This window comes from Haliaeetus albicilla, chromosome W, assembly GCF_947461875.1.
Source record: "Haliaeetus albicilla chromosome W, bHalAlb1.1, whole genome shotgun sequence".
NCBI classification, from domain to species: Eukaryota; Metazoa; Chordata; class Aves; order Accipitriformes; family Accipitridae; genus Haliaeetus; species Haliaeetus albicilla.
This window is the reverse complement of record NC_091515.1, coordinates 35,531,878-35,559,816: the sequence shown is the minus strand read 5'-3', so window position 1 is coordinate 35,559,816 and position 27,939 is coordinate 35,531,878. Positions and strand designations below refer to the sequence as shown.

At 42.7% G+C, this 27,939-nt stretch overlaps 1 protein-coding gene across 5 annotated transcripts in view; it reads left to right on the top strand.

The window, feature by feature from the left end:
* Positions 1-27,370, top strand: part of LOC138683426 (protein Hook homolog 3-like) — a 116,262-nt gene extending 88,892 nt beyond the window's left edge. For 3 of the 5 annotated variants that reach the window (XM_069775162.1, XM_069775161.1, XM_069775158.1), the window contains 10 exons: positions 706-793; positions 1,425-1,494; positions 4,376-4,516; positions 6,659-6,758; positions 13,527-13,561; positions 14,332-14,414; positions 22,676-22,776; positions 23,887-23,991; positions 24,122-24,193; positions 26,424-27,370. In XM_069775162.1, the coding sequence (XP_069631263.1) occupies positions 706-793; positions 1,425-1,494; positions 4,376-4,516; positions 6,659-6,758; positions 13,527-13,561; positions 14,332-14,414; positions 22,676-22,776; positions 23,887-23,991; positions 24,122-24,193; positions 26,424-26,564 (936 nt within the window). In that variant the 3' untranslated portion in view covers positions 26,565-27,370. The remainder of the gene's footprint in view (positions 1-705; positions 794-1,424; positions 1,495-4,375; positions 4,517-6,658; positions 6,759-13,526; positions 13,562-14,331; positions 14,415-22,675; positions 22,777-23,886; positions 23,992-24,121; positions 24,194-26,423) is intronic. The other 2 variants (XM_069775160.1, XM_069775159.1) reach the window with 2 other exon arrangements.
* Positions 27,371-27,939: the final 569 nt, after the last annotated feature.

The window sequence follows — 27,939 nt, the reverse complement described above, 5'->3', positions numbered from 1 at the left end:
ATTAGGAGGAGTGTTGCCAGCAGGTCGAGGGAGGTGTTCCTTCCTCTTTATTCAGCACTGGTGAGGCCACACCTGGAGTCCTGTGTCCAGTTCTGGGCTCCTCAGTACATGAGAGATATGGAGCTACTGGAGGGTGCAAGGAAGATGGAGCCAGGCTCTTTTCAGTGGTGTCCAGGGACGGGACAAGAGGCAATGGGCACAAACGGAAACAAAGGAGGTTCTGTCTGAATATCACGAAACACTTTTTTATTGTGAGAGTGACTGAGCACTGGAACAGGTTGCCCAGAGAGGTTGTGTAATCTCCATACTTGGAGATGTTAAAAAGTCATATGGACATGGTCTTGGGTAAATGGCTCTAGGTGGCCCTGCTTGAGCAGGGACATTGGACCAGATGACCTCCAGAGGTCCCTTGCAACCTGAACCATTCTGTGATTCTGTGATTTTGTAAGCTTATATTCAGCTATCTTTAGACCAACAAGTGTAATATGCAGCAGCAAACCTTCTTAAAGAATTGCTGTTTCCAGAAAGTAGTCGGTCTTTATTCTATTCTGAAATAAGTTGAAATGCCTTGACATGAAAATCATCTCTTGAGTTGCATATAAATTCTTTTTTAAGTGTTGATGCTATGCCTTGTGGCAATCTGCTTAGTGTTAAGGATGGATTTGTAGTGCCAAGACTAGTATTAGTGTTGTTCCTATTATTCAGAGGTTAAGAGCAGAAAGAGATTCCTTAAAAGAAACTATTGAAGAGCTCCGATGTGTACAAGCACAGGAGGGTCAACTCACCACTACAGGTAAGAGACAAAAAAGGAGTTTAAATATATTTTTTCTAAAGTGTACAGATGTCTTGCAGAGAATACTGGATATGTCTTTATTTAAAATATTTTTTTATACCAAAACCTACTTTTGGTAATACTTTGTTTTCAAATGCTTATGAACTCATGAAACTTTCAGTTTGACTGAAATTTCTCATGTTTAGTCTCTTCCCAAATATGGTGGTTTTAGAAAATGTTTCTCCCTACCCCAGGAATTTGATTTCTGAATAGTCATGCTCAATATCTCTCTCATCTCCAAAGAATATTATGTAACAATTTCCTGATGCCTACATGATGGTTCATATGCTGCAATTTATTTCCATGTGTTACGTTGCACAGCTTTTTAATTCTTGTATAAACCAAACAGTAAACCATCCACCATAAAATCACTTCTCCAGAATGGGTGAAAATAGGAACAGTGATTGTTCTCCAAATTGTGTTGTACTTGTCTTTCCTTCTTGCTAGAGGCCTGACATTTGTATTATTTCCCAATTACTTAAGAGCATTACTCTAAATCTATCAACTTGTAGAACAATGTTTATTCCTGGTCTTTTAAAAGAAAGTTACTGTTCTTCCTGGTAAACTTTGTCTCTTTCTTTTCCTGACACAGCACTGATGCCCCTGGGAAGCCATGAACCTTCAGATAGTCTAGCAATGGAAATTGTTACTCCTGAAATCAAGTAAGTTAACTCATATTTTTATTCTGTCTAAGCCTTAGAATGTGCACATAAATGACCGTTCCCATCTGGTTTTCAGTGTTTGAAAAATTCTAAGATTCATGTTTGTTCTTCTCCTTCCCTTTGGATTTTCATACAACATCACCCTTTATGCTTATAGACAAGATTCACTTGACTTCTCTCAAGTTTGTCTTTTTTCAAAAGGAGAAACAAAGAAACCCTTCATCCTCAAGTTGGGTTTCTCTTCCTGCAAAGAATTCATACAATTGCAGCGTCTTATGTGCTTTAACAGACAAAAATATTTGTAAAAAAGGGATATATTGTTATTGTATGGGGAAAAATACATTAAAATTGTCAAAATGAAGAATAGATTTTAAAATGCATTTGCATCATAGCATTAGAACAGCCATGCACTGTTAGAAAGAAAGAGAAGGGACAGGACTGAAAATCAATATAGTTTAAGGTAATGTAGTCTGTGTTTAGCCTTGCCAGTGCCTGGTATCACTATAACTTGAAGTAATTAAGGGCCACTCTCATCTCAGAAGTCTGCAAGCTCTTTAGGAGTTCATTTTTTCCTCTGCAAATGTTGGTACAACTATTTCAACAGTTGGAAAGCTGCATATGGGTTCAAGAAACTTTTTAGAGTAGCTAAAGGATAACTTGCTAGGTAAGTAATAACAGAAACAAGTTGTTTCTCTTCCAGCTGCATTGCTGTGCATTGCTACAAGAGTAGTTCCTTTCAGTTTTGTTCTCTAGCAGTAGCAAAGGAGGGTAATGCTTTGAGGCAGTATTACAAAAGTAGGGGGTTACTGCATGAACATTCAAATGATTTGCATAGGAGAAAACAGGATCCTAAATGTTGTAAATACCCAGGCATGGCCACGTAGAGTTCACTGCCTCTCTACCTTCAGCAGCTCCAGAAGCTGGGTTTTGGACTAACATACATCTATGCTGGCTGTGTGGAGGTGCTAAACTTGGCCTCCTTGCTTACTTCAGAAAGATGGACAGTAGCAGTGGTTGAGCTGGGAAGACTGCTTCTTCCTGATCTACAGAGCTGGACTGCTGCCACTGCTTCCAATGAAGTGTGAAGGTTGCAGGAGGCCTCTGTTGCTGGTGGGAGGGGGCTCCCACCCATAGGAACAGCTACTGCTGCTCTATCTTCTCCATGACAACACAGTTTGGGTGTCTCCACTGTAAGCTAGCAAAGAGTATCTGGCCATTCAGACAAGATTTTCTGTTCAACCATCTTCTCTCATCCCATAGACAAAAATTGTAGACTGGGTGAAAATATTTCTTTCATAAGGTGGATTCAGTCTATGGGCTGTTGGTTGGACTTGTTCTAAATAAACAAGTTAAGTGACTGTTGTGGGTTGACCCTGGACAGCAGCTAAGCACCCACACAGCCACTTGCTCACTCTCCCCTGCCCTGACCCAAAGGAAGAGCAAAAGCAAGAAAACTCATGGGTCAAGATAAAGACAGTTTAATAGGTGAAGGAAATAAGGAAGAAAAACCCAAGTGGTGCAAAGGCAGTCGCTCCACTTCCCACAAGCAGACTGATGCCCAGCCAGTCTCCGAACAAAAAAAACAAACTCACCCCCTTCTTCCTCTACCCCAGTTTTTATTGCTGATCGTGGTATGGAATATCCCTTTGTCCAGTTAAGGTCAACTGTCCCAGCTGTGTCCTCCCCCATCCTCTTGCCCACCCCCAGCTTACTCACTGGGCTGGAACAGAGTGGGAAAAAAAGAAAACCAAGCACTGTCCAGCAATAGCCAAAATATTAGTGTGTTATCAACACTGTTTTAGCCACTGTCCTGGTTTCGGCTGGGATAGAGTTAATTTTCTTTCTAGTAGCTGGTATAGTGCTATGTTTTGGATTTAGTATGAGAAGAATGTTGATAACACACTGATGTTTTCAGTTGTTGCTAAGTAATATTTAGACTAAAGTCAAGGATTTTTCAGCTTCTCAAGCCCAGCCAACAAGAAGGCTGGAGGGGCACAAGGAGTTGGAAGGGGACACAGCCAGGACAGCTGACCCAAAGTGGCCAAAGGAATATTCCATACCATGTGCCATCATGCCTAGTATATAAACTGGGGGTAGTTGGACGGGGTGGGGGGGTGGTGGATTGCTGCTCGCGAACTAACTGGGCATTGGTCGGTGAGTGGTGAGCAATTGCATTGTGCATCACTTGTTTTGTATATTCCAATTCTTTTATTATTGTTATTATTATTGTAATTTTATTATCATTACAATTATCAGTATCATTATTATTATCATTATTATTTTCTTCCTTTCTGTCCTATTAAAATGTCTTTATCTCATCCCACGAGTTTTACTTTTTTCTCAGTTCTCTCCCCCATCCCACTGTTTGGGGAGGGAGTGAGTGAGTGGCTGCGTGGTGCTTAGTTGCTGCCTGGGGTTAAACCACGACAGCCACAAATCCAAAACACAGCACCATATGAGCTTGCATAAAGAAAGTTAACTCCATCCCAGCCAGACTCAATACAGTGATATTCATGAGGGCTGCGGGGGGAAGACCAAGAGGAGGGAAGTGACTTGCCCAGGTTCATGCAGTAGTTTATTGATAGCTAAGTTTACAACCTGCATCCTTTGATACCCTGATACTCAGCTGTGCTTACTACCCATCAGACTGTGTGACTTTGTTCTCAGATCTAATCTGGGCCCTCAGGCAATATTCCTCTTCTGTGTTTTGTACAATTGCAGCTTCTTTAATCAAGTTTGAATTTGGAGATCAAGAGTCAATTGTAGTTTCATCTGTTTCTAAAACTGGTAAAGATCTTTATGTTATCTTTACACATCCTGTGGTAAACTGTTTTATTCATAGAGAATGGCAAGTTGCTTCTAGTAGATTTTATTTGTTTAGGGAGAAACTCATTCGCCTTCAGCATGAGAACAAGATGTTAAAGCTGAACCAAGAAGGTTCTGACAATGAAAAGATCACCTTGTTGCAGAGCTTGCTTGATGGTACAAATTTACGGAAGAACGAATTGGAGACAGAGAACAGGTAAGGAAGTATTGTTCTCTGTTCCAGTGACTTTCCTAAAATGACATATACTTCTGTCTTAGCAGACTGTTGTCAGGGCCAAGTTCCTTATGTAAAAAAAAGTGGTTAGACCTATCAAAAAGTATCTCAACCAGCCTGTGAGTCTACTCAGTCATTCAATGACGTTCCAATATCTGGAGCCTGCAGTGTGGGCTGAAGAATTCTGTAATAGATTGCAATTGGAATGATGCAAAGGCTCACAAAAGGAACCATGTATTATTTTAGCTTCTCCTTCTGTAAAGCAAGTGTAACAAAAAGAATCCCTTATCTTCCCTATTACCCATTCATTCCCTGTACATTTTCCATCTGCCCTTCTGTTTCCTATTTTGTTCTTTAAAAGTATGTTCACAGGAGTTAGAGCTGCTGTCAAGATGATCTAGATTTTGTAAAACTGAGTATTTTATGAAAGTTTAGGGTGATAAAAACTTTTCCATGATTTTATATACTGAATTTTCTCTTACTGTAGTATGCAGTAGGTTTTAGCTGGCTTGCTTCATCCACAGAATACTGTGGTCAATGAGGATGAAGTCAGCAGAAAGAATCTTAGACCAGTCACAGCCAGTTCCAGCTGGCTCTGCAGCAGACCCACCACAGGCCAAAGCTGAGCCAATCAGCAAAGTTGGTGGTACCTCTGTGAAAACATATTTAAGAAAGGGCAAAAATGCCAGACCTGCAGAGGAAGAGAGAAAAAAGAGTGAGTGTCCTGGTTTCAGCTGGGATAGAGTTAATTGTCTTCCTAGTAGCTGGTACAGTGCTATGTTTTGAGTTCAGTATGAGAAGAATGTTGATAACACTGATGTTTTCAGTTGTTGCTCAGTAGTGTTTAGACTAGAGTCAAGGATTTTTCAGCTTCTCATGCCCAGCCAGCGAGAAAGCTGGAGGGGCACAAGAAGTTGGCACAGGACACAGACAGGGCAGCTGACCCAAAATGGCCAACGGTGTATTCCATACCATGTGACGTCCCATCTAGTTTAGGAACTGGGAAGTGGGGGCAGGGAATCGCGGCTCGGGGACTAGCTGGGTGTCGGTCGGCGGGTGGTGAGCAATTGCCCTGCGCATCATTTGTACATTCCAATCCTTTTATTACTACTGTTGTCATTTTATTAGTGTTATCATTATCATTATTAGTTTCTTCTTTGCTGTTCTATTAAACCATTCTTATCTCAACCCAGGAGTTTTACTTCTTTTTCCCGATTTTCTCCCCCATCCCACTGGGTGTGGGGGGAGTGAGTGAGCGGCTGTGTGGTGCTTTGTTGCTGGCTGGGGTTAAACCATGACAGTGAGAAACAGCAGTGTGAACACCAAGGTCGGAGAAGGAGGAGGTGCTCCAGGCATCCGAGCAGAGATTCCCCTGCAGCCCATAGAGGACCTTATGCTGGAGCAGTTGTATATTTCCTGAAGGAATTGCAGCCCATGGAGAACCCATGCTGGAGCAGATTTTTCCTGAAGGTCTGCAGCCTGTGGAAGGACTCATGCTGGCGCAAGGAAAAAGCATCAGGAAGAAGGAGCGGCAGAGAGGAACTGTTATGGACTGACTGCAACCCTGCATTCCCCATGTCTCCTGTGCTGCAGGTCCTTCAGGGAATATCCACCTGCTCTGGCATGGGGTCCTCCACAGGCTGCAGGGAATACCTGGTCCACTATGGTCCTTTCCAGTAGCTGCAGGGGAATATCTGCTCTGCCACCTGGAGCACCTCTTCTCCCTCCTTCTTCTCTGACCTTGGGGTCTGCAGGATTGTTTCTCACACTTTTTCCTCACTCCCAGGCAGTGTTTTGCTCTTTCTTAAATATGTTTTCTCAGAGGTGACACCAGCTTCTCTGATAAGCTCATCTTTGACCAGTGGTGGGTCTGTTGCAGAGCCAGTTGGAACTGGCTGTGTCCAGCACAGGACAGCCTCTGGCTTCTTCTCACAGATGCCACCCCTGCATCCCCCTCCCCCCACTACCAAAACCTTATCACATAAACCCAATGCAATTTTGAATAAAGAAATAGTGTACTATCTCTTGCATAGATGTCCTGATAATGCTGGACACTAAACATCTTAGATTTCATCATGTTGTAATTAATTGTTTCTGAAAAGTAAAGTTTTATCTATTTCCTAGGCTGGTAAATCAGAGACTGCTAGAAGTACAGTCCCAGGTTCAAGAACTACAGAAGTCTTTGCAGGAGCAAGGTTCAAAAGCTGAAGATGTAAGTAGAAATGTATGTAAAACTTGTGTTCAAGTAATTGCTATTATCCTACCTTTCACCTTTACATAATATCTCCTGCTTGTTACATCATGAGGAAATAATGCAGATGGAGATTCCTGGTAGCTTTCCATTTGTGCTGTTATGGCTTTACATTTAAACTGTGTTTTTCTCAATGAGAAATGTAAAATGAAATGTTTGTCTAGAATAGATAAAAACTTTCTTTGTAGAAAAGGAATTAAATATTTTTTTTCCCTTCAGTGTGTCCATTCTAGTAGTAAACTCAGCATTATTTAAAAATCTGTAATTAGAATAGAGACATTTATAGGAAATTAAGGATACATTGATTTTCCATTTCTTAGTAAAATATCCGAAGGTATTTTTGTTTAACTGTTCTTCATGGTAGTAAATACCTTTCTTGCCAGTGGAAACCCAGTAATTGCTGATATAAATGTGTATCTCTAATGCAAGATGTCATGCAAGCCAAAACTAAAAAAGTCAAATGAGCAGTCCTTTGACACAGTGCAATATTTTATATTTCTGTATACCTACATACTGTACATTTTAATATTTAAAATAAAGACATTGTCACAGGGTTAGTGTGGGAACACCAATTCTAATCTTCCACTGAAAATTTTATTTGCTGCCTCCCTTATTTGAGAGTAGAAGCTATAGAACTGTCCTGAAAGCAGTGATTTCCTATTTAGAAAAATGCTCTTAAGAAATAACTTATAATTAATTTTTAAATGGATCTATACTATTATGTCATTCCATAATATTCTTTGCTGTCTTGGTTACAGGTCAGAACCAAATTTTTCAGGGTGATTACAATCTGGATATACTCCTTGCATGTTTTGTGGTAAACAGCCTCAACAGAATCTTTGATCTTTGTCACCCTTAACAGGAGCACAGTTTAATAGTGTCCAGTTGAGTGGAACCCTTACTACTAACACTATCACTATCATTTTGATGTAGGAAGTCTCAAAAAGCCCAACCCAATTGATATTGATTCTGTGTGTACAAAAGGCTGAGAAATCTTAGGGCTTCCTCAGCAGTGCAACAGCCTAAGTAATTCAGTCAGCTAAGTCTCCACCTTTCTCATGCTCTCATAAATATTCCTGCCTTGTTAGCCCAGTCAGATCAGAGCACTGATATTTTGGTATTGGCATGAAGAATAACACAACTTTACTGACATGCTGTTAGTCTCTCGGAAAAAGGATCTTTGTTGCTCTCAGCTCCACTCTGGCAAGAAGAGTTGTGGGAGCTGAAGGCAAATCATGGTCTCCCTGAAAATCAAGAGGAAAACCTCTGTTTACTTCAGTGAAGTCAGGATTTCACCCTGTCTTGTCAAGGAATGCATTTAAATATGCTTGAAATTAAGGATTATTGAATACAGACAGAGGAGTTTTTAGCAGTTCCATTTGACAAGTTTGATTGTAATATTGCTAAATTTAACATTCTCCTGAAAACTTCTGATGATATTTGTTAAAACACACCTAGCCTATTATATTTATGTACCAGAAAATGAAACTTCACTTTTACAGTTTAGGAACCCAGAGAAAGCATTTATTGATAAGACAGGTCTTTTTTTTTTTTTTCTCACGAGTTTTGTTATTTTCAGCAGTTGACATATAAAGCTTTGGTTTGTGATTTACTTTTTGAGCAATGTGTTTATGAAAGTTATGCTCAGATGTGGAGAGTATTGTAAATAATCTCAGTCTAATCAAATATACCTTTATTTATTGTCATTTTAAATCTGGCCCTGTTTGAGACTTTGGTTTAGACGGTGCATATGTCTACAATGCACTTAAAGGACTGACTACAGCCCATGTAGGTATAATCCAAGCTGGTTTGGGTTCTGCTAGTAGCAAAACCATGCCAGCACAGGTTTTCACATGGAACTGTACTGATGTGGGTACCAGGCAGAGCTGAAGCTCATGATGCACCAGCTGCATTCCTAGCTTCAGTATAAATTTGACCATACCAACGGTGATATATAGGCACTACCCCCATGGACCTATCATCTTGTTAGGTTCTGAATATTTGCCTACATATACTCTTAAATGAGCAAAAAAGGAAATGTAGAATCACAAAATACTTTGCTGGAAGGTACCTTTAGGGGTCTGGATGTCTGGTCCATCTTCCTACTCAAAGCAGAGGCCAACCTGTTAAATTTGTTAGGGGAAATCAGGCCAGATCCATCAGCCTGAGAGAGATGAGGCTGCCACAGCTCCATGTCTCCAGGTCCAACCAATAGCAAGGCTGAAGATATATTCCCAGTAAGCACACGCACACAGAGCACGCATATACACCACATATATACGTGGCTGGCCACACAGATCACAGACAGACACACAGAGCACTCACATGAACACAGACAGCACCAATGGCCTCATCCTCCCCTCTCTGGCTGAGCAGGATAGAGGTCGATTAGTGCAAATATATGTATATATGTATAATGTGGATGCCTTCAGCAGCAGGGCTCAGACACTCAGTCTGCCCAGTAGCTGGCTCCTGGATCACAGTCTCCCCAGTTGCTGGCACCCAGACATAAGAGCCCTTGAGGCTGCAGGCCCATTCCAGTTGCTGGTACAGTGGGCAGAACTCCTCTGGTCCCCCAATAGCCAGTCTCGCCCTTAGAGACACACACACATATTCCTGGCTCCCAGGTCACTTCACCTACATGCTGGCTAGTCCAGCTTGATATTCATTAGCAATCACACACTCACTCACACAACCACCATGCTTGCTCCAGTTGCTGTCACTATGGGCACACGGGTGCTCTGGTCCCACTCCAGTGGCTGGCACTTGATTTCACTCACTCTGGTCTCTCTAGTTGCTGGCACCCAGGCATATGAGCCCCTGTGACCTGTGGTCTGACTCCAGTCACTGGCACTCAGATCCCCATACACACACACATGCACACAGAATATTGTTCCTCACCCAGGGAAAGAGTTAGAAATGGAATTTAATAAGATAACACAGACTGCGCTGATCAGGTACAGGGCATGGCCAGACAAGCGTACTGACCAGCCCCTTGTTTACATGCGACTGGACCATTTTATCTCCATACCCTCTATTTTCCCACACTTGTTCCTCCCCAAATCACCTAAACCCCTTCCTTTTCCTGCCTTTGGTTCCTCCCCTAAACATCCCATAATAAGTCCTGTGCAATCCCAAAATGTTTTTCCCCATAATGTGTCCCATACCCCTAGGCAGCAACCCCCCTCAGTCTGAAAGGTGCTCCAGCATTGACTCATCTTGATGGATTCCATGCCTGGACCATGGGGCTGATGCTTTCCTGGGACAGCCCTGGGATTGGCCAACAGGGTGTCCCTTCCACTGTGTGTCTAATTTGTTATTATATTTCTTAGAAAAACTGGAAAAGGAAAAAAGCAAATGGCCAAAACCCGCAGGTCCATAGCTACTGTAAAGTTCTGTAGCTCTGTTTGAACTCAGTGGAGTCACTGAGTTATGTTTCCTCCTTGGTCACTTGGGTTATTTTACCTCCTACCCTCTTTATTCGTAGTGTAAAAGACAATCCAACTTTGAACTAATCAAACAGCACAACCCAGGAATGTGATTAAAAATGATATTTTGAAGTGTTTAAACTCCAGCTAAAAAATTTTCTTGGACTGCATACAAATTGTCTGTATTGGCTTTGTGTTTAAATTTTTCTTGAAAGAACATAGAAAGGAAAAGCAATGAAGTAATTTTGTTGATTATTTTATTTTATATTGTGATAGCACTTTGGAGTATCAGTCACAGACTAGGAATCCACTATAATGGGTACTGGACAAATGCAAACCAAAAAGGCAGTCTGAGTTAAATATCCAATATTTAATGTCTTGTATTTAAACCATGTGAAAATAACACCAATTCAGAATGTCTCCACCAAAATACATGTATCTCTACATGTTGATTGCAGCCCAACAGACTACATATTTGCTGCTTTGCTACTGTTGTGGTTTAACCTGGGTAGGCAGCTAAGTACCACACAGCTGCTTGCTCACTCCCCCCACAGTGAGATGGGGGAGAAAATTGGAAGGGTAAAAGTGAGAAAACTCATGGGTTGAGATAAAGACAGTTGTGATGGGTTGACCCTGGCTGGACGCCAGGTGCCCACCAAAGCCGTTCTATTACTCCCCCATCCTCAGCTGGACAGGGGAGAGAAAAATATAACAAAGAGCTTGCGGGTTGAGATAAGAACAGGAGAGATCATTCACCAATTACCGTCATGGGCAAAACAGACTCAGTTTGGGGAAAATTAACTCAATTTATTACCAATCAACCAGAGTAGGGTAATGAGAAATAAAACTAAATCTCAGAACACCTTCCCTCCACCCCTCCCTTCTTCCTGGGCACAACTTCACTCCTGGATTTCTCCACCAAGCCCCCCCAGCGGCACAGGGGGACGGGGATGGGGTTTACAGTCATCACACGTTATTTTCTGCCGCTTTCATCCTCCTCAGGGGGAGGGCTCATCACACTCTTCCCCTGCTCCAGTGTGGGGTCCCTCCCATGGGAGACAGTCCTCCACGAACTTCTCCAATGTGGGCCATTCCCATGGGCTGCAGTTCTTCACAAACTGCTCCAGCATGGGTCCTTTCCATGGTGTGCAGACCTTCAGGAGCACACTGCTCCAGCGTGGGTCCCCCACGAGGTCACAAGTCCTGCCAGAAAACCTGCTCCGTGGGCTCCTCTCTCCACAGATCCGCAGGTCCTGCCAGGAGCCTGCTCCAGCGTGGGCTTCCCACAGGGTCACAGCCTCCTTCGGGAACCCATCTGCTCCGGCGTGGGGTCCTCCACGGGCTGCAGGTGGATATCTGCTCCACCATGGACCTCATGGACTGCAGGGGGACAGCCTGCCTCACCATGGTCTTCACCACGGGCTGCAGGGGAATCTTCGCTCCGGCGCCTGGAGCATCTCCTCCCCCTCCTTCTTCACTGACCTTGGTGTCCGCAGGGTTGTTTCTCTTACATGTTCTCACTCCTCTCTCTGGCTGCTGTTTTCATCTGTCCCAACTTTTTTTTTTTTTTCCTTCTTAAAAATGTTATCACAGAGGCATTACCCCTATCGCTGATTGGCTCGGCCTTGGCCAGCGGCGGGTCCGTCTTAGAGCCGGCTGGTATGGGCTCTCTTGAACACAGGGGAAGCTTCCAGCAGCTTCTTAACAGAAGCCACCCCTGTAACCCCCCCCGCTACCAAAACCTTGCCACACAAAACCAATACAACAGTTTAGAAGTAAAGCAAACGCTGAGCATATAAGCAAAGCAAAATAAGGAATTCATTCACCACTTCCCATTGGCAGGCAGGTGTTCAGCCATTTCCAGGAAAGCAGGGCTTCATCATGCGTAACGGTTCCTTGGAAAGACAAACACCATAACTCCAAACGTCCCCCCTTCCTCCTTCTTCCTCCAGCCTTATATGCTGAGCATGATGTCATATGGTCTGGAATATCCCTTAGGTCAGTTGGGGTCAGCTGTCCCAGCTGTGTCCCCTCCCAACTTCTTGTGCACCCCCAGCCTACTCGCTGGCGTGGCAGTGAGAGAAGCAGAAAAGGCCTTGACTCTGTGTAAGCACTGCTCAGCAATAGCTAAAACATCCCTGTGTTATCAACACTGTTTTCAGCACAAATCCAAATCACAGCACCATGCAAGCTACTATGATGAAAATTAACTCTATCCCAACCAAAACCAGCACAGCTACTAATGTGACTTCAATGTTAAAATTACTTTTCATAACAGCAACTGCTTTCCTTTGAAATTCAGATGATGTTTGCATATGTGTGAAAGTGGAAAAGCATTCATATACTTGAACACAGTATGGATAATTTTTACTAGCTTTCCTAAACTCTTCAGAAAATGTGACAGGATGAAACTGTTAATGAGAACAGAGAAGTAAGAAAAATGTGCATGTCTGGAAAAAATGCATAGCTTTAAGCTTTTCTGTTCATGTGTTACTAAATAGTTTCTTCTGTTGGTTGCTGTTTTTTGCTTTATGCTAATATGTCATCTCTGTTTCCTGGCATGGGTTTCTGCTCAAGGCTATTGTGAGTATGGCTTTCTGTTTACTTAATACTACTTTTACTTTGTAGGCATTTATGGTTTTGATTTTAAAAGATGATCACTATATATAAAGTGAGTTTATGAATAAACTAAAATTTACTTTGAAGTTCACCACCACCACACCCCCTGCCAAGAGCTTATTCAAATGTGACTTAGCCAGAAATCAGAACAGCAGAAGGTGTATTATATTTACATATTTGTAGGCAAAGAAAGATGTGAAAACAGAGAAAAGCAGAGCAATTGAGGATAAAATTTCTGCTGTGCTCTGGTCAGTGGCACTCTACTCCATCTAATTTTTTTGGGGACAGAATTTTACCTCAAGTCTTTATGTGAAATTGCTTTGAACAGCTCTTCAAGCATATTTTCCACTAATTTTAAATACATTTGTTGAGTCTAATCTACAAAAGTACTGAATCACAAAGCAATGAAAACAACTGAAATACAATTTTGTCATTAAGGGATCTCTCCTATATTGTTCTAATTCTGAGAAAATATTTGTGAAGTTATAAGGCATTCTGATTTTGGGAAAGTCCACAGATATCAAGGAAAGGACAACTACTACAGAAAACTGCTATACAATTATGACCAAAAATGGGTTAAATTAAATGGCTGTTTCTGGTTATAACTGTGAAATTATATATTTTAATATGACTGAAATGATACTAAGCACCATAACGTATTAAAATAACTGACACATTTAACTTTCTATTTTAGTCGCTGCTTCTGCAAAAGAAACTTGAAGAACATCTGTAAGTAATAAAGCTTTCCATATTTTGCTTGCCATATGAAATGATCTGCTTTCCATATGCTTAGCAGGTGCTTAGCCATTAACAGCAGTGGGAAGGCAGTAGTGCATTTGGAAGATACATAAAGAAGAGACATGCAGATAGCACAGGAATATGTAGAGAATCTGTTACTGAGGCATTATTTTCATTTCTTATGGAAAGTCTTTGCCAAATTAAAAGGAGTTATGAAAGAGCCACCATTTTCTGGTGGTTAGAAAACAATTTAAAATTACGTAAAGCTTAAGTTAAGAGTGTGATCTTTCTGTTATACTATTTCTGCACTGCTCTTAATTTTACACTTTTTTTAAACTGCAAGTTTTACTTAAAGAATTGTTCACTTGTTAACTGCCTTACTAGAAAGTATAGTCTCTATAACTTTGGGGGGGCGTAAGCCATTCTTCCCAAATCTTATCACAGCTATTGATATTATACACTTCAAGCATGCTTTGTACAATTTATTGTAAATTCTAAAGTAAGTATATAATTCTGGGATGAGAATGAAGCTGTCTGGTTTTATAACTCTGCATATATGGTAATGCTTTTTAGCATATTTTATAAACATTCCCATAGACATTGACCCACTTGCCGTTTGTCCTCATACCTCACAGCCAAGTCAACTATACTCCCAGAAAAATGCTATACTCTGAGGGTTTGGGGTTTTTTTATCACTTAATGTTCATTCCAGAGGATAAGAGTATTGAAAAAATAATATGTGCTTTTATGGTTTGTAACAGTGAGAAGCTCCATGAAGCTAACAATGAGCTACAGAAGAAACGAGCTATTATTGAGGATTTGGAACCAAGATGTAATAAAAGTTGTGAGTTTTCTGATATGCACTCCATTTCTTTTAACTGTAAAATGTTTTGCATGCAGGGAATGACCTTTAATTAATATTTCATTTAATATCTATAAAAGCTGTAAGAAAAACATATGTTTCAAGTGGTAATGGTATGTGTGGTGTTAATTACTCTGAAAGCTATAATGACCAAAACCACGCTACTAATTCTTGAGATGTAGCAGATTACATTTTAGAGCCGTGGCAAAGAATGATAGAATCATAGAATCATTTAGATTGGAAAAGACCTTTAAGATCATAAAGTCCAGTCGATAACCTAGAACTGCCAAGTCCACCACTAAACCATGTCCCTAAGTGCCACATTGTCAGGGTTTAAGCCCAGCCGGTAACAAAGGACCAGGCAGCCGCTCGCTCACTCCTCCCACCCCCCTCCGGTGGGATGGGGAGGAGAATCAGAAAGGAGAAAAGAAAAACAAAAACGGAACCTCGAGGGTTGAGATAAGGACAGTTTATTGGGAAAACACAAAAAGAGAAGTTACAACAATAAAAACGGTACTAATGAAAGAATATACAAAGAGAGTGATGCACAGTGCAACTGCTCACCACCCGGAACCCGACGCTCCGCCACTTCCCACAACTGAGAGAGCACCTCCCCCCAGCTCGCTCCCCATTTATATACTGAGCATGATGTCACATGGTATGGAATAGCTCCTTGGCTAGTTCTGGTCAGCTACCCTGGCTATGTCCCCCCACCTCCCAGGTTCCTGTGAAAATTAACTCTATCCCAGCTGAACCCAGGACATTATCCACCCCTTATTCTATACCATCTACATCATGCCCAGATCTTACATTTTTCCAATCAACCACTACCACTTTCCTTGTCTTATATACATATAGGTATATGTATATGAACACCCCCCACACACAGAGAAATAGCATTCCCTTAGTCTATGGGCCATCCTTCTAATGTGTCCATCAATTTTATTTAATCCATGACTTTGGGGCTCCATCTGTTGTAACAGTCCTTCAGGATAGGAGAGATGGTGTGAGGTGTTGGATTGTTGCATGCTGCCTCTGGAGCTTGTGGCTGGTACATTTGGTGCAACTCATGCCCTTGGTCTGCAGGTCGAAGATGTTGATCTTGAGGAAATCGCTGGGCGCCAGTTCAAGTTCCATCACTGTTGCACTTGGCTCGGTTTCAAAGTCCATCCTTCAGTCATTTGGGTAATTCTTACAGTAATACCCTTGATATGGCATATAGCCACTATAGATACAATGACATGCATTGGCAGGCTATTTAGCAGTTAACACCATACAGCCTAATTCACTGGCTATTCTCTCCCAAAATCAAATCTCCCTGAGGTACACATCGAACGTCCCCATCCTTCTGCATCACCCACCAAGTGTACCCTGGTCCTTGAGCAAAGGCAATCCCACGAATGGGTTTGTCTCTGCTTGAGACAGGAATAACCCACACTGTCTTCCCTAACATACTCCTCATGCACACTACAGGGACTTTATCTCCTTTTACAGTATGTGGAAGTCTTGGTTGGGCGGGGCCAGCCCAATTGGCAGATCCTCTAGTATTAACCAACCAAGTGGCTTTTGCTAAATGAGTATCCCAATGTTTGAAAGTTCCACCCCCCATTGCTCTCGGTGTAGTTTTCAGCAGTCCATTGTATTGTTCGATTTTTCCGGAGGCTGGTGCGTGATAGGGGATATGATACACCCACTCAATGCCATGCTCTTTGGCCCAGGTGTCTATGAGGTTGTTTCAGAAATGAGTCCCATTGTGTGACTCAATTCTTTCTGGGGGGCTGTATCGCCATAAAACTTGCTCTTCAAGGCCCAGGATAGTGTTCTGGGCAGTGGCATGGGACAGAGGATATGTTTCCAGACATCGGGTGGTTGCTTCCACCATTGTAAGCACATAGCGCTTGCCTTGGCGAGTTTGTGGGAGGGTGATATAGTCAGTCTGGCAGGCTTCCCCATATTTCTATTTCAGCCATCGCCCTCCATACCACAGGGGTTTTAGCTGATTGGCTCACTTAATTGCAGCACATGTTTCACATTCATGAATAACCTGCGCGACAACGTCCATGGCCAAGTCCACCCCTCGATCACGAGCCCATCTCTATGTTGCATCTCTTTCCTGATAGCCTGAGGTATCATGGGCCCACTGAGCCATAAATAGCTCTCCCTTACGTTGCCATTCTAGATCCACCTCTGATACTTCAATCTTGTCGGCCTGATCAGCCTGCTGGCTGTTCTGATGTTCTTCAGTGGCCCGACTCTTGGGTACGTGATGTACTTTTACAACCACATTCTCTAGCCGAACAGCAATATATTGCCACAGTGTGGCAACCCAAATGGGTTTACTTCTGTGTTGCCAGTTGCTCTTCTTCCATTGCTCTATCCACCCCTATAGGGCATTTGCCACCATCCATGAGTCAGTATAGAGATAGAGAGCACTGGCCACTTCGCTCTTTCAGCAATTCCTAATGCTAGCTGGATGGCTTTCACCTCTGCAAACTGACTTGATTCACCTTCTCCTTCAGCAGTTTCTGCAACTTGTCGTGTAGGACTCCATACAGCAGCCTTCCACCTCCGATGTTTTCCCACAATGCGACAGGACCCGTCAGTGAACAGGGCATATTGCCTCTCATTTTCTGGCAGTTTATTATACAGTGGGGCTTCTTCAGCGTGCATCACCTCCTCCTCTGGCGACATTCCAAAATCTTTGCCTTCTGGCCAGTCCGTGATCACTTCCACAATTCCTGGGCGACTGGGGTTTCCTATGCGAGCCCGTTGTGTGATCAGTGCAATCCACTTACTCCATGTGGCATCAGTTGCATGATGTGTAGAGGAGACCCTCCCTTTGAACATCCAGCCCAGCACCGGCAGTCGGGGTGCTAAGAGGAGCTGTGTTTCAGTACCAACCACTTCTGAGGCAGCTCGAACTCCTTCATATGCTGCCAATATCTCTTTTTCAGTTGGAGTATAGCGGGCCTCGGAACCTCTGTATGCCTGACTCCAAAATCCCAGGGGTCAGCCTCGGGTCTCCCAGGTGTTTTCTGCCAAAGGCTCCAGGTAAGGCCATTCTCTCTGGCTGCGGTATAGGGCACATTTTTAACATCTTGTCCTGCCCAGACTGGCCCAAGGGCTACGGCATGAACAATTTCCCATGTAATTTGTTTAAAGGCTTGTCATTGTTCAGGCCCCCATTTAAAATCATTCTTCTTCAGGGTCACTTGATAGAGAGGACTTACAATTTGACTGTAGTTTGGAATATGCATTCTCCAAAATCCCACGACACCTAAGAAAGCCTGTGTTTCCTTTGTATTAGTCAGTGGAGACATAGCTGCTATTTTGTTGATCACATCCATTGGGATCTGACGACGTCCATCTTGCCTTTTTATTCCTAAAAACTGGATCTCCTGTGCAGGTCCTTTGACCGTACTTTGTTTTATGGCAAAACCAGCCTTCAGAAGGATTTGGATTATTTTCTTCCCTTTCTCAAAAACTTCTTCTGCTGTGTTGCCCCATACGATGATGTCATCAATGTACTGCAGGTGTTCTGGAGCTTCACCTTTTTCCAGTGAAGTCTGGATTAGTCCATGGCAAATGGTGGGGCTGTGTTTCCACTCCTGGGGCAGTCGATTCCAGGTGTACTGGATGCCCCTCCAAGTGAAAGCAAACTGTGGCCTGCACTCCGCTGCCAAAGGGACTGAGAAAAATGCATTAGCAATGTCAATTGTGGCATACCACGTGGCTGCCTTTGACTCTAGTTCGTATTGAAGTTCTAACATATCTGGCACAGCAGCGCTCAGCGGTGGTGTGACTTAATTCAGCCCACGATAATCTACTGTTAGTCTCCACTCCCCATTAGATTTCCACACTGGCCATATGGGACTACTAAAGGGTGAGTGAGTTTTGCTGATCACTCCTTGGATCTCCAATCGGCAAATCAGCTTATGGATGTGAATCAGGGAGTCTCGGTTGGTGCGATATTGCTGCCGGTGCACCGTCGTGGCAGCAATTGGCACTTGTTGTTCTTCAACCTCAGCAACCCCACAACCGAAGGGTCCTCAGAGAGGCTGGGCAAGGCAGACAGCTTTTCAATCATCTCCTCCGTCTCCAATGCAGCTATACCAAAGGCCCAACGGTACCCTTTGGGTCCTTGAAATACCCCCTTCTGAGGTAATCTATACCAAGGATGCACGGGGCCTCTGGGCCAGTTGCAATGGGGTGTTTGTGCCACTCATTTCCGGTTAGACTCATTTCGGCTTCCAATACGGTTAGCTCTTGGGATCCCCCTGTCACACCAGAGATACAGATGGGTTCTGCCCCTTTAAAACTTGATGGCATTAGAGTGCGCTGTGCACCAGTGTCTACTAGAGCCTTATATTCCTGTGGGTCTGATGTGCCAGGCCATCGAATCCACACAGTCCAGTAGACCCGATTGTCCATTTCCTCCACCTGGCTGGAGGCAGGGCCCCTCTAATCCTGGTCAGAGTATCCAGTACTCACTTTTCGTACACGTGAATTAGAAGTCCCTTCAAGAGGTTCAGAAATGAGATCAGCCCTTCTACTCTGTCATGGGAAACTGGAGCAGCAGTTTTCTAAGAAGAATCCTCTTTTCTGATTGCTTTTTCTCGCAACTCACGTACCCGTGCATCCAGGACTGAGGTAGGTTCTCCATCCCACTTCCTCATGTCCTCTCCATGGACACACAGGTAAAACCACAGATTAGCCCATCATGTGTATCTTCTCTCTCCTCTCTCGGGCAGAGGAATCCTTACTCCTAAAAGCTGCAATGCGGGCCTGTACAGGTGGGGAGAAGGACGTATCCACTTTGAATTGCTGGAACTCCCGGGACAATTCCTCTACAGCCGAGACACAGGCCTGTAGGGAGGAAGAGAGACTTCCTTTGTATTGCCAGAGTTGGACAGCCAATTCATCCACCGTTTGTCCATAGCCTTCTTTCCAGGACATTACTGCCAATGAGTTGGCATAGGCTGGTGGTGCACTTCGTAGAAACTTCCACCACGTGGGTTGTGTGCATTGGACTTCATCTGGATCTGTGGGTGACTGCCCATTTTCTGGATCATTATAAATCACCTCCAGCACGGCTAATTCCCTCAGGTACTGGATACCTCTCTCCATGGTGGTCCACTTGCCTTGGTGACATGTAACTTCATCCTTGAAGGGGTATCTTTCCTTTACACCTGAGAGAAGTCGCCTCCAGAGGCTGAGGACTTGTGTTTTTCTCCAATTGCCTTGTCAATGCCCCCTTCCCTAGACAGAGATCCCAGCTGCTTGGCTTCCCTACCCTCTAATTCCAAACTACTGGCCCCATTATCCCAGCATCAGAGCAGCCAGGTAACAATGTGCTCACCTGGGTGGCGGCCAAAATCTTTTCTCATGTCACGCAACTCACTCAGGGATAGAGATCGGGTGGTTATTTCAGGTTCCACCTCTTCCTCCTGTTGTCATGATGACCCTGGTTCACTTTCATCCCTCACTAAGCAAACTGATTTCTTTGTGTGTTTCTTCTTCTGTATAGGGGCAACTGATACTGGCACAGGTTGGTTCTCTGGTTCATCTGCAGTGCCTGTCACCAGGGCTGGGGTAGCCACAGTGCCTGTCAGTCTGTTTTTCCCTCTCTTCCCCCTGAGGGTGCTGCCTAATATCAAGCAGTGTTTGGTAGATACTGGCCAGGGCCCAGCACAGTGCAGTGAGTTGTGCGTCTCTGGAATAACCACAGCATTTTCCTTTCAAATATTCTATCACTTCATGAGGGTCCTGTAGTTGTTCGGGAGTGAAGCTCCAAACCACTGGAGGTGAGAAGTTCTCTAGATACCTGCCCATATTCTCCCACATGCCATGCCACTCATGACTATCCAGCCTTGGGGCAGATCTCTGGGTGGTATTCTTAAAAAACTTTTTTGTACCCCTAAACAAGACCTGAAACACTTTCAGGAGACATAGCACTAACAGCACGCTGGCTTGCACATCCCAAGGATATTCAAAATTCTCAAAAGCTGTTGTAATTAGCTGGAAGGAGAGAAGGGAGGTGAATGAATGGGGGGAAGTATCCCCCCCGACTTCCCCATGGATTGGGTGCGATTACCAATAAATTCCGACAGAAGGTGCCCAAAGTATGGAAATTATATCACTGCGGCCTACAGATACCAGTTTAACCTCATGACCAGTGATGTAATCATTTCATAAGTTAACATTGCCCAGTACAGCAAAATGATAATCCCGATCCCTCTCCCAGAGGTGATAAGCGTAACCATAGGCGATACACAGTGCATATAAGAACTTACAAAATGCCACCACATGAACAAATGAACCAACATTTTGACTAGCATCTATTTAACTAATATAAGAAATGTGTATAACAAATTTGTTTCAACATGCTCTGGCCAGATCTGTCATTATCTCAACCCTTCGGGCCCCATGTTGGGCGCCAAAAAGGACTGTCATGGTTTAAGCCCAGCGGGTAACAAAGGACCACGCAGCTGCTCTCTCACTCCTCCCCGCCCCCCGCCGGTGGGATGGGGAAGAGAATCAGAAAGGAGAAAAGAAAAAAAAAACCGGAACCTCGAGGGTTTAGATAAGGACAGTTTACTGGGAAAACACAAAAAGAGAAGTTACACCAATAACAACGGTACTAATAAAAGAATATACAAAACGAGTGATGCACAGTGCAACTGCTCACCACCCAGAACCCGACGCTCCACCACTTCCCACACTGAGAGAGCACCTCCCCCCAGCTCGCTCCCCATTTATATACTGAGCATGATGTCACATGGTATGGAATAGCTCCTTGGCTAGTTCAGGTCAGCTGTCCTGGCTGTGCCCCCTCCCAGGTTCCTGTGAAAATTAACTCTATCCCAGCTGAACCCAGGACACACATCTACAAATCTTTTAAATACCTCCAGCAATGGTGACTCAACCACATCCCTGGGCAGCCTGTTCCAATGCTTGATAACCCTTTCAGTGAAGACATTTTTCCTAATACCCAATCTAAACCTCCCCTGGTGCAACTTGAGGCCATTTCCTCTCCTCCTATCACTAGTTACTTGATAGAAGAGACCAGTACCCACCTCACTACGACCTCCTTTCAGGTAGTTGTAAAGTGTGATAAGGTCTCCCCTGAGCCTCCTTTTCCAGACTAAACAGCCCCAGTTCCCTCAGCCGCTCCTCATAAGTCTTGTTCTCTAGACCCTTCACCAGCTTCACTGTTCTTTGTATGCACTCCAGCACCTCAATGTCTTTCCTGTAGTGAGGGGCCCAAAACTGAACACAGTACTCAAGGTGCAGCCTCACCAGTGCTGAATACAGGGGAACAATCACTTCCCTGACCTGCTGGCCACACTATTTCTGATACAGGCCAGGATGCTACTGGCTGCCTTGGCCACCTGGACACACTGCTGGCTCATATTCAGCCAGCTGTTGATAAATACTTCCAGGTCCTTTTCTGCTGGGCAGCTTTCCAGCTACCTAATGATTACATAATCATTAGGTAAATTTTAGATCCAAGAAATTTTCATTAGTTTCCAGTTAAAACCACAGAACAATATTACGTTACGAAATTCCACATTTTAGAAAATTATAAGACAACTGAAGATGAAGTTCAGTAGCTGAGTAGTTGATGAGTATGTAATCCTTCCATACTTAACATGCCTCAGTTGTGGGGGGCAGGGCAGAAAGGGGCCTGGTTTTCTGAGTCCCTAACCTCTAAAATTTAGAGCATATTCAGACTTCTCTGATTGGCTTACTTGAATTGCAAGTTGTTTGTGAAAAACCTTGTTTCTGAAAAAGATGCAAGTAGGATGTATAGCTTGCATAAGTAGTAGTGGCTTGGTACATTCTTAAATCAACACAGGAAATTGGCTGTACAGTGAAACTGTCCTGTTGGTCTGCATCACTTCTTGAGGATGATGTGAAGAAAACATAATTGGAGTGTTTTCATGTCACAATTTTGAAGAATTTTGTTCATTACTACCTTTGGGCAGATATGAGCAAGAATCTTGCTTGTCACTTAGGACTGTTAAACTTTTGTTCATTTGACCTACAATATACCATTTTTCATATGTGTTTCTGAGGTTTTGAATTAAACTTATTGTGTCCATTGCATCAATAAGCATTTTTCATTCCTTATGTAAGCTTTTCTTAACTGAAATAAAGTCCTAGCTATGGGTTTAATGTCTGTTTAAATGCATGTAAATAAATTTAATGTAATTATTTTATCCTCTAATCCTGACATAAAGCACTCAAAATTGAAGAATTACAAGAAGCTTTGCGGAAAAAAGATGAAGAAATGAGGCAAATGGAAGAACGATACAAAAAGTATTTGGAAAAGGCCAAAAGTGTAAGTGTCTGGGTTCCAAGTTAACAATCCTTCCCTAACAGGCTGTACCACACACTTCACTTCACTCTGTAGGACTAAAACTAAATTAAGTATCTGTACTTGTGACTACTATCTAACCAAAATCCTTTGTACTACTTCTGTACACCACTGATACAGATTTATATTAGAGTTATCCAGACAAAGCTCCTTAAGAGTCACAAGTGCCAGTGGATAACAGAGATGGTGTTAACCCCTTCCTGGTGTTGTGATAACCTGTTTCTTGGTGGAAGTTCTTCCAGGCTCATCAGTGAGTGATGCAGTTTGGCTGAAGTCATGTCCATGCTAGGGCTCACATGTTTTTAAAAAGTTTTTCAGCTGTTTTCTAGGACAAGCTTAAAAACCTCAGCCTTTACTGGAATTGTTCTTGAGTGTTAGCGCTCAAATGCTGCCTCTGATAGACACCACATAAGAATGTAGTTAGTTGTTCCTCTCATCTTACTTAGTGGCAGAAACTTCATCACACATGCACTGCCGTGGATTCTTCTTGGTTGTAGCAGAACTTTATAAAATTTGCATTATTGGTACTACAGATCCCTGAATCACAGCCTCTTTCCAGATAGAAGTAGTCCTTGAGTTCACTGTGAGGAGTGAGTTGAGGGGTAACAGATAGGTAATCCTTAGCTATAAAGAGAAAAAGGCTTCAAGGAAAGGTTTCACATGCTCTGGTCCTGTGGCAGTACAGAATGGGGGTAGGAACTGCTTCCTTGTGTCCAAGATATTGAACCTCTGAGGTCTTGCTTCCTCCTATCAACACTTTTGTTTGACAGTCCTGTTAGAGCACATTTCAGATGATGTGTGACACTTAATGATTGCTGTTTAGAGATAGTCTCCATCATCCTGGTTGACAATTTAGAGCCTCTGTCTTATTAGGGGAGAGATGTGTTTGTATTATACCTCAGCCTTTTAAAATTAAGCATTCTTTTGTTTGACATTTTTAAAAGTCATTTTAATTTATTATATTGACATGTTTTAAGTCACTTCTATGTCTCTTAATCTGCCTTATGTGGTTATAATGCTTTGATGCCTTTTCCAACATTGAATTAAAAACAAACTGTGGTTTTCCTCTCACAGGTTATCCGCACCTTAGATCCTAAACAAAACCAGGGTGCAGCTCCTGAGATTCAGGCACTGAAAAATCAGTTGCAGGAACGTGACAGAATGTTCCATTCATTAGAGGTAATTATCTCCATGTTTTCCAGTAGATCTTTTATGTTTCCTCATTTTGGGGTATAGACTGTGCTTCTCTAATATTTACTGTTCTCTGCGGTTAAACAATTTTAAATATATGGGGTTTGTTTTGTTTTAGAAAGAATACGAAAAAACAAAGAGTCAAAGAGAAATGGAAGAGAAGTTTATTGTTAGTGCCTGGTATAATATGGTAAGAATCTCCAAACTTAAAAATGATAAAAAGGTTAATCTTAGTTGTTTCTGTGGTGTTTATCAAGGTCTTCATTTATTTATAATATTTTTGTGTGTAAAGTATTTTCAAATATATATGCAGATGAAAGCATTCTCTTTTAGTTATCATTGTATAACAGTTAACCCCTAGTGGAAAACAATAAACTTGTAAAAGGCTTGACAGAGTTCATACTGAAAAACAGCAAAGTAAGCCTCAGTTCAGAATATGGAAACCAAGGTGGTGGTTATTTTCAAGTTTCAAAACCTGAAGCATCACTTTGGGGGGGGGAAGGAAGCCTCAGTTTTCTATTTTGTAATTTCAGACCTTTAGTTATACTGTCTTCTAATACTCAAATTAATTCTCGTCTTTGTCCCCTCCCCAATCTTCTGCTTGTTTCTATTTCATTAGGGTGACAATGCAGGTAGTTTTGTGCACACCTGATACTCTTCTTGTGGCATTTACCAAGCTATACATATTTGGTTCTTTCATTCTGTTTACTACATATGAAAATGGGTGAGTGCAGGGTCAAGCCTCACTTACACTAATCAAAACATAAGGGAATTGTATATCAATCACACAGTGTTGGACCTTTTTGCAGGGAATTGTTCACCTTCAGCAAATGTGTTCAAGACTTACCTTTGATAGGGTGTGGTTGCTTTGAAACTGATAGGAGTCCCTGACCCCCCTGTAACATGCATCTGTTTCATCATAGAGGTTAAATCATTTCACTCTGCCTTCCCTTGGAAGAGTTTCCTTCTTGCTGTTTTATGTTCCTGCTATGTTCATGAGTAGGAGATTAAAATGGTGTTTAAACAGAGCATTTGAATCTTTTTAGTATTGAAGGCACTTTCAGGTGACCTGGTGCCCTTTTCCGACTACATAATGTTGGTCCCACTGGTAAGCGGAAGACAAGGCTGAGAGATATAGTTCAGTAGCCTGACTCTCATGTGGATGAAGATGATTAGTGATAGCTTCACCTGCTTCTTCCTTTTAGTTAGTCTCTGATTTTATCCACAGCCCACCATAGCTTCTATCATCTCATACTGTTCAGGGTCTTCCAGTCAATATGCGATTTTCTTCTTTTCCCTGCCATTCAGAAGTGGGAATATTTCATAGTTCCTAGCTTCTGCTAAAGACACAAATTGTCTCAAAAACAGAGTCACAGAATAGCTAAGGTTGGAAAGGCCTTTGGAGATCATCTTGTCCAGCCCCCCTGCTCAAGCAGGGCCACCTAGAGACGGTTGCCCAGGGCCATGTCCAGACAGTTTTTGAATCTTTCCAAGGATGGAGGCTCCACAACCTCTCTGGGCAAACTGTTCCAGTCTTCAACCACCCTCACAGTCAAGAAGAGTTTTCTTATGTTCAGAGGGAGCCTCCTGTGTTTCCGTTTGTGCCCATTGCCTCTTGTCCTCTCACTGGGCACCAATGAAAAGAGCCTGGCTCCCTCTTCTATGGACCCTCCCTTCAGGTATTTGTACACATTGATGAAATTCCCCCCAAGCCTTCTCTTCTTCAGGCTAAACAATCCCAGCTCTCTCAGCCTCTCCTAGTATGAAAGATGCTCCTGTCCCTTAATCATCTTTGTGGCCCCTTTCTGGACTCTCTCCAGCACGTTCATGTCTCTCTCGTACTGGGAAACCCAGAACTAGACACAGGACTCCAGGTGGGGTCTCACCAGTGCTGAGTAGAGGGGAAGGATCATCTCCCTCAACCGGCTGGCAACACTCTTCCTTATGCAACCCAGGATGCTGTTGGTGTTCTTCAGCACAAGGATGCATTGCTGGCCCATGTTCAACTTGGTATCCACCAGCATCAAAATATGCTCCCACCACTTCTATTAAGTTAGTATTTTCACAGAAGGTGAATATAATTGAGAAGTACTCTTCTAGCTCAACTTCCGGGGGGTGGGGTGGTGGTGGGGGTGGCTTTCCAAAAGGTATGTCATAGCACCATGTGGTCATGTGTGGAAATGCACGTTCAAGACCTGACACATTGGGAGTCCTTTTTTCTCAAGAATTGCTGCAAACTTGCATGAGGATAAAAAGTGAACTCATTGAAAAGGATCAGAAAGAATGTCTTAACCCCATTCTTGAAAACATAATGCTTGAAATTCAAACCAGGTTATCTCGTATTTGTGAAGAAGAAATAATAAATTGTAAATTAGTTGTTCATCGTTATTTATTGGTATTCACTAAGTTTCTCTTTATAGGGAATGACTCTGCATAAAAAAGCAGCAGAAGACAGACTGGCCAGTACAGGCTCAGGACAGTCCTTCCTAGCTAGGCAAAGGCAAGCCACAAGCACAAGGAGATCTTACCCTGGTTATGTCCAGCCAGCAACAGCAAGGTAAAGAAGCCTTGCCTTTAGAAAGAAAATTGCCCTGTGATCCAGGCCACTTCTGTTGCACATGACATTTCTGGAAACAACCAGTATCCTATCTCTTTGTCCCTTGTAACCACTGTTATTTCTCAGTTCAAAAAGGGGTTTTATCATGGTTTCTCATTGTTCTAATGTATTTTGTTCATGTTTTTTGGAGTCTCTGTCACTTGCTTTCTGCCTTTTTGATTGTGCAAAAGTTTTGAAAAAAAATCTAGAAAAATGTTGTATAATAATGGAATCTTTAAAATTTCTATGAAGCCTTATCTCATATGAAAAGCCTGACATAGGCTGTATAGCAAACAAATTTGTCACAGTTGATATATTTGTGTCTACATGTATTATTATCCTATGTTATTGTGAAATGTATTTCCAGCCAAAAAACTTAATACTGGCAATGAGATTAGCCTAGCCTCATCCTTTGCTATCTCTTTTAGGATGTTTATAAGTTAGAAAAAGCAGAAAGCAAACCACCACACCCCCCCCCAACAAAACCCTAAAACAAACAAACAAAAACCCTAACCCCCCCACCCATCTTCTCCTACATACAGAAGTTGCTCCTATTCTTGATGCTTGGCATTTAGTAAGGAAGTGGAATTTTTGCAGGCTTTCTTTTATTCTTCCCTAAAAATGGTTCCTATCTGCTTTTGTTTATCAGCTGCTGTTATGTTTGCTGACAGGTGAATGTTTTCAAATGGTTTGTTCCATTCATGTTGAAGTTTGCATATGTGTGTGTGTATGAACATATAAATATATAAGAAAATTAAAAAATATTCAAAATGCTTTAATATGCTATAGCATCATTCATTTAAAAGAAGGCATTTATTTTAAACATTTTGTAATTATGGACTAACAGTACATAATGGATCAATCCATCAAGGTCCAAATATGTAGTGTGGAGGTTAATATAGTCAAATTGTTAACCCCTACTAAAAGATCTATTTTTAACATATTAATTCAGAGGATGATTATATCAGTTGCCTGGTACTAGCAATGGTACTAGCTTCTTGAGGCAAGTTTCTTTGTTGCTAGCTGTTGAAAATTGACTGTTGTTTATTGTACTAACTTAAACATGTAACTGTCTTGTAGGGTTTGGCGTTCGGAAGATCTCGCGATGTCACGGAAAGATAGAGGGTTAATCGCAGCCCTATGACGTATCTGTAATCCTGCCTACCCTTGTTAGTATAAAAGGAATTAACTGCGCAATAAAAAGCGGAAGTTGACGCTCACACGGTGTGTGCTATCTGTCTCTTTCCCTGGTCCGGGCCGACCAGTGATCTAGTCGCAGCACCTTGATATGTAGCAAACGCTACATAGTGGTGACCCCGACGTGATCGGTCGCACAGGCG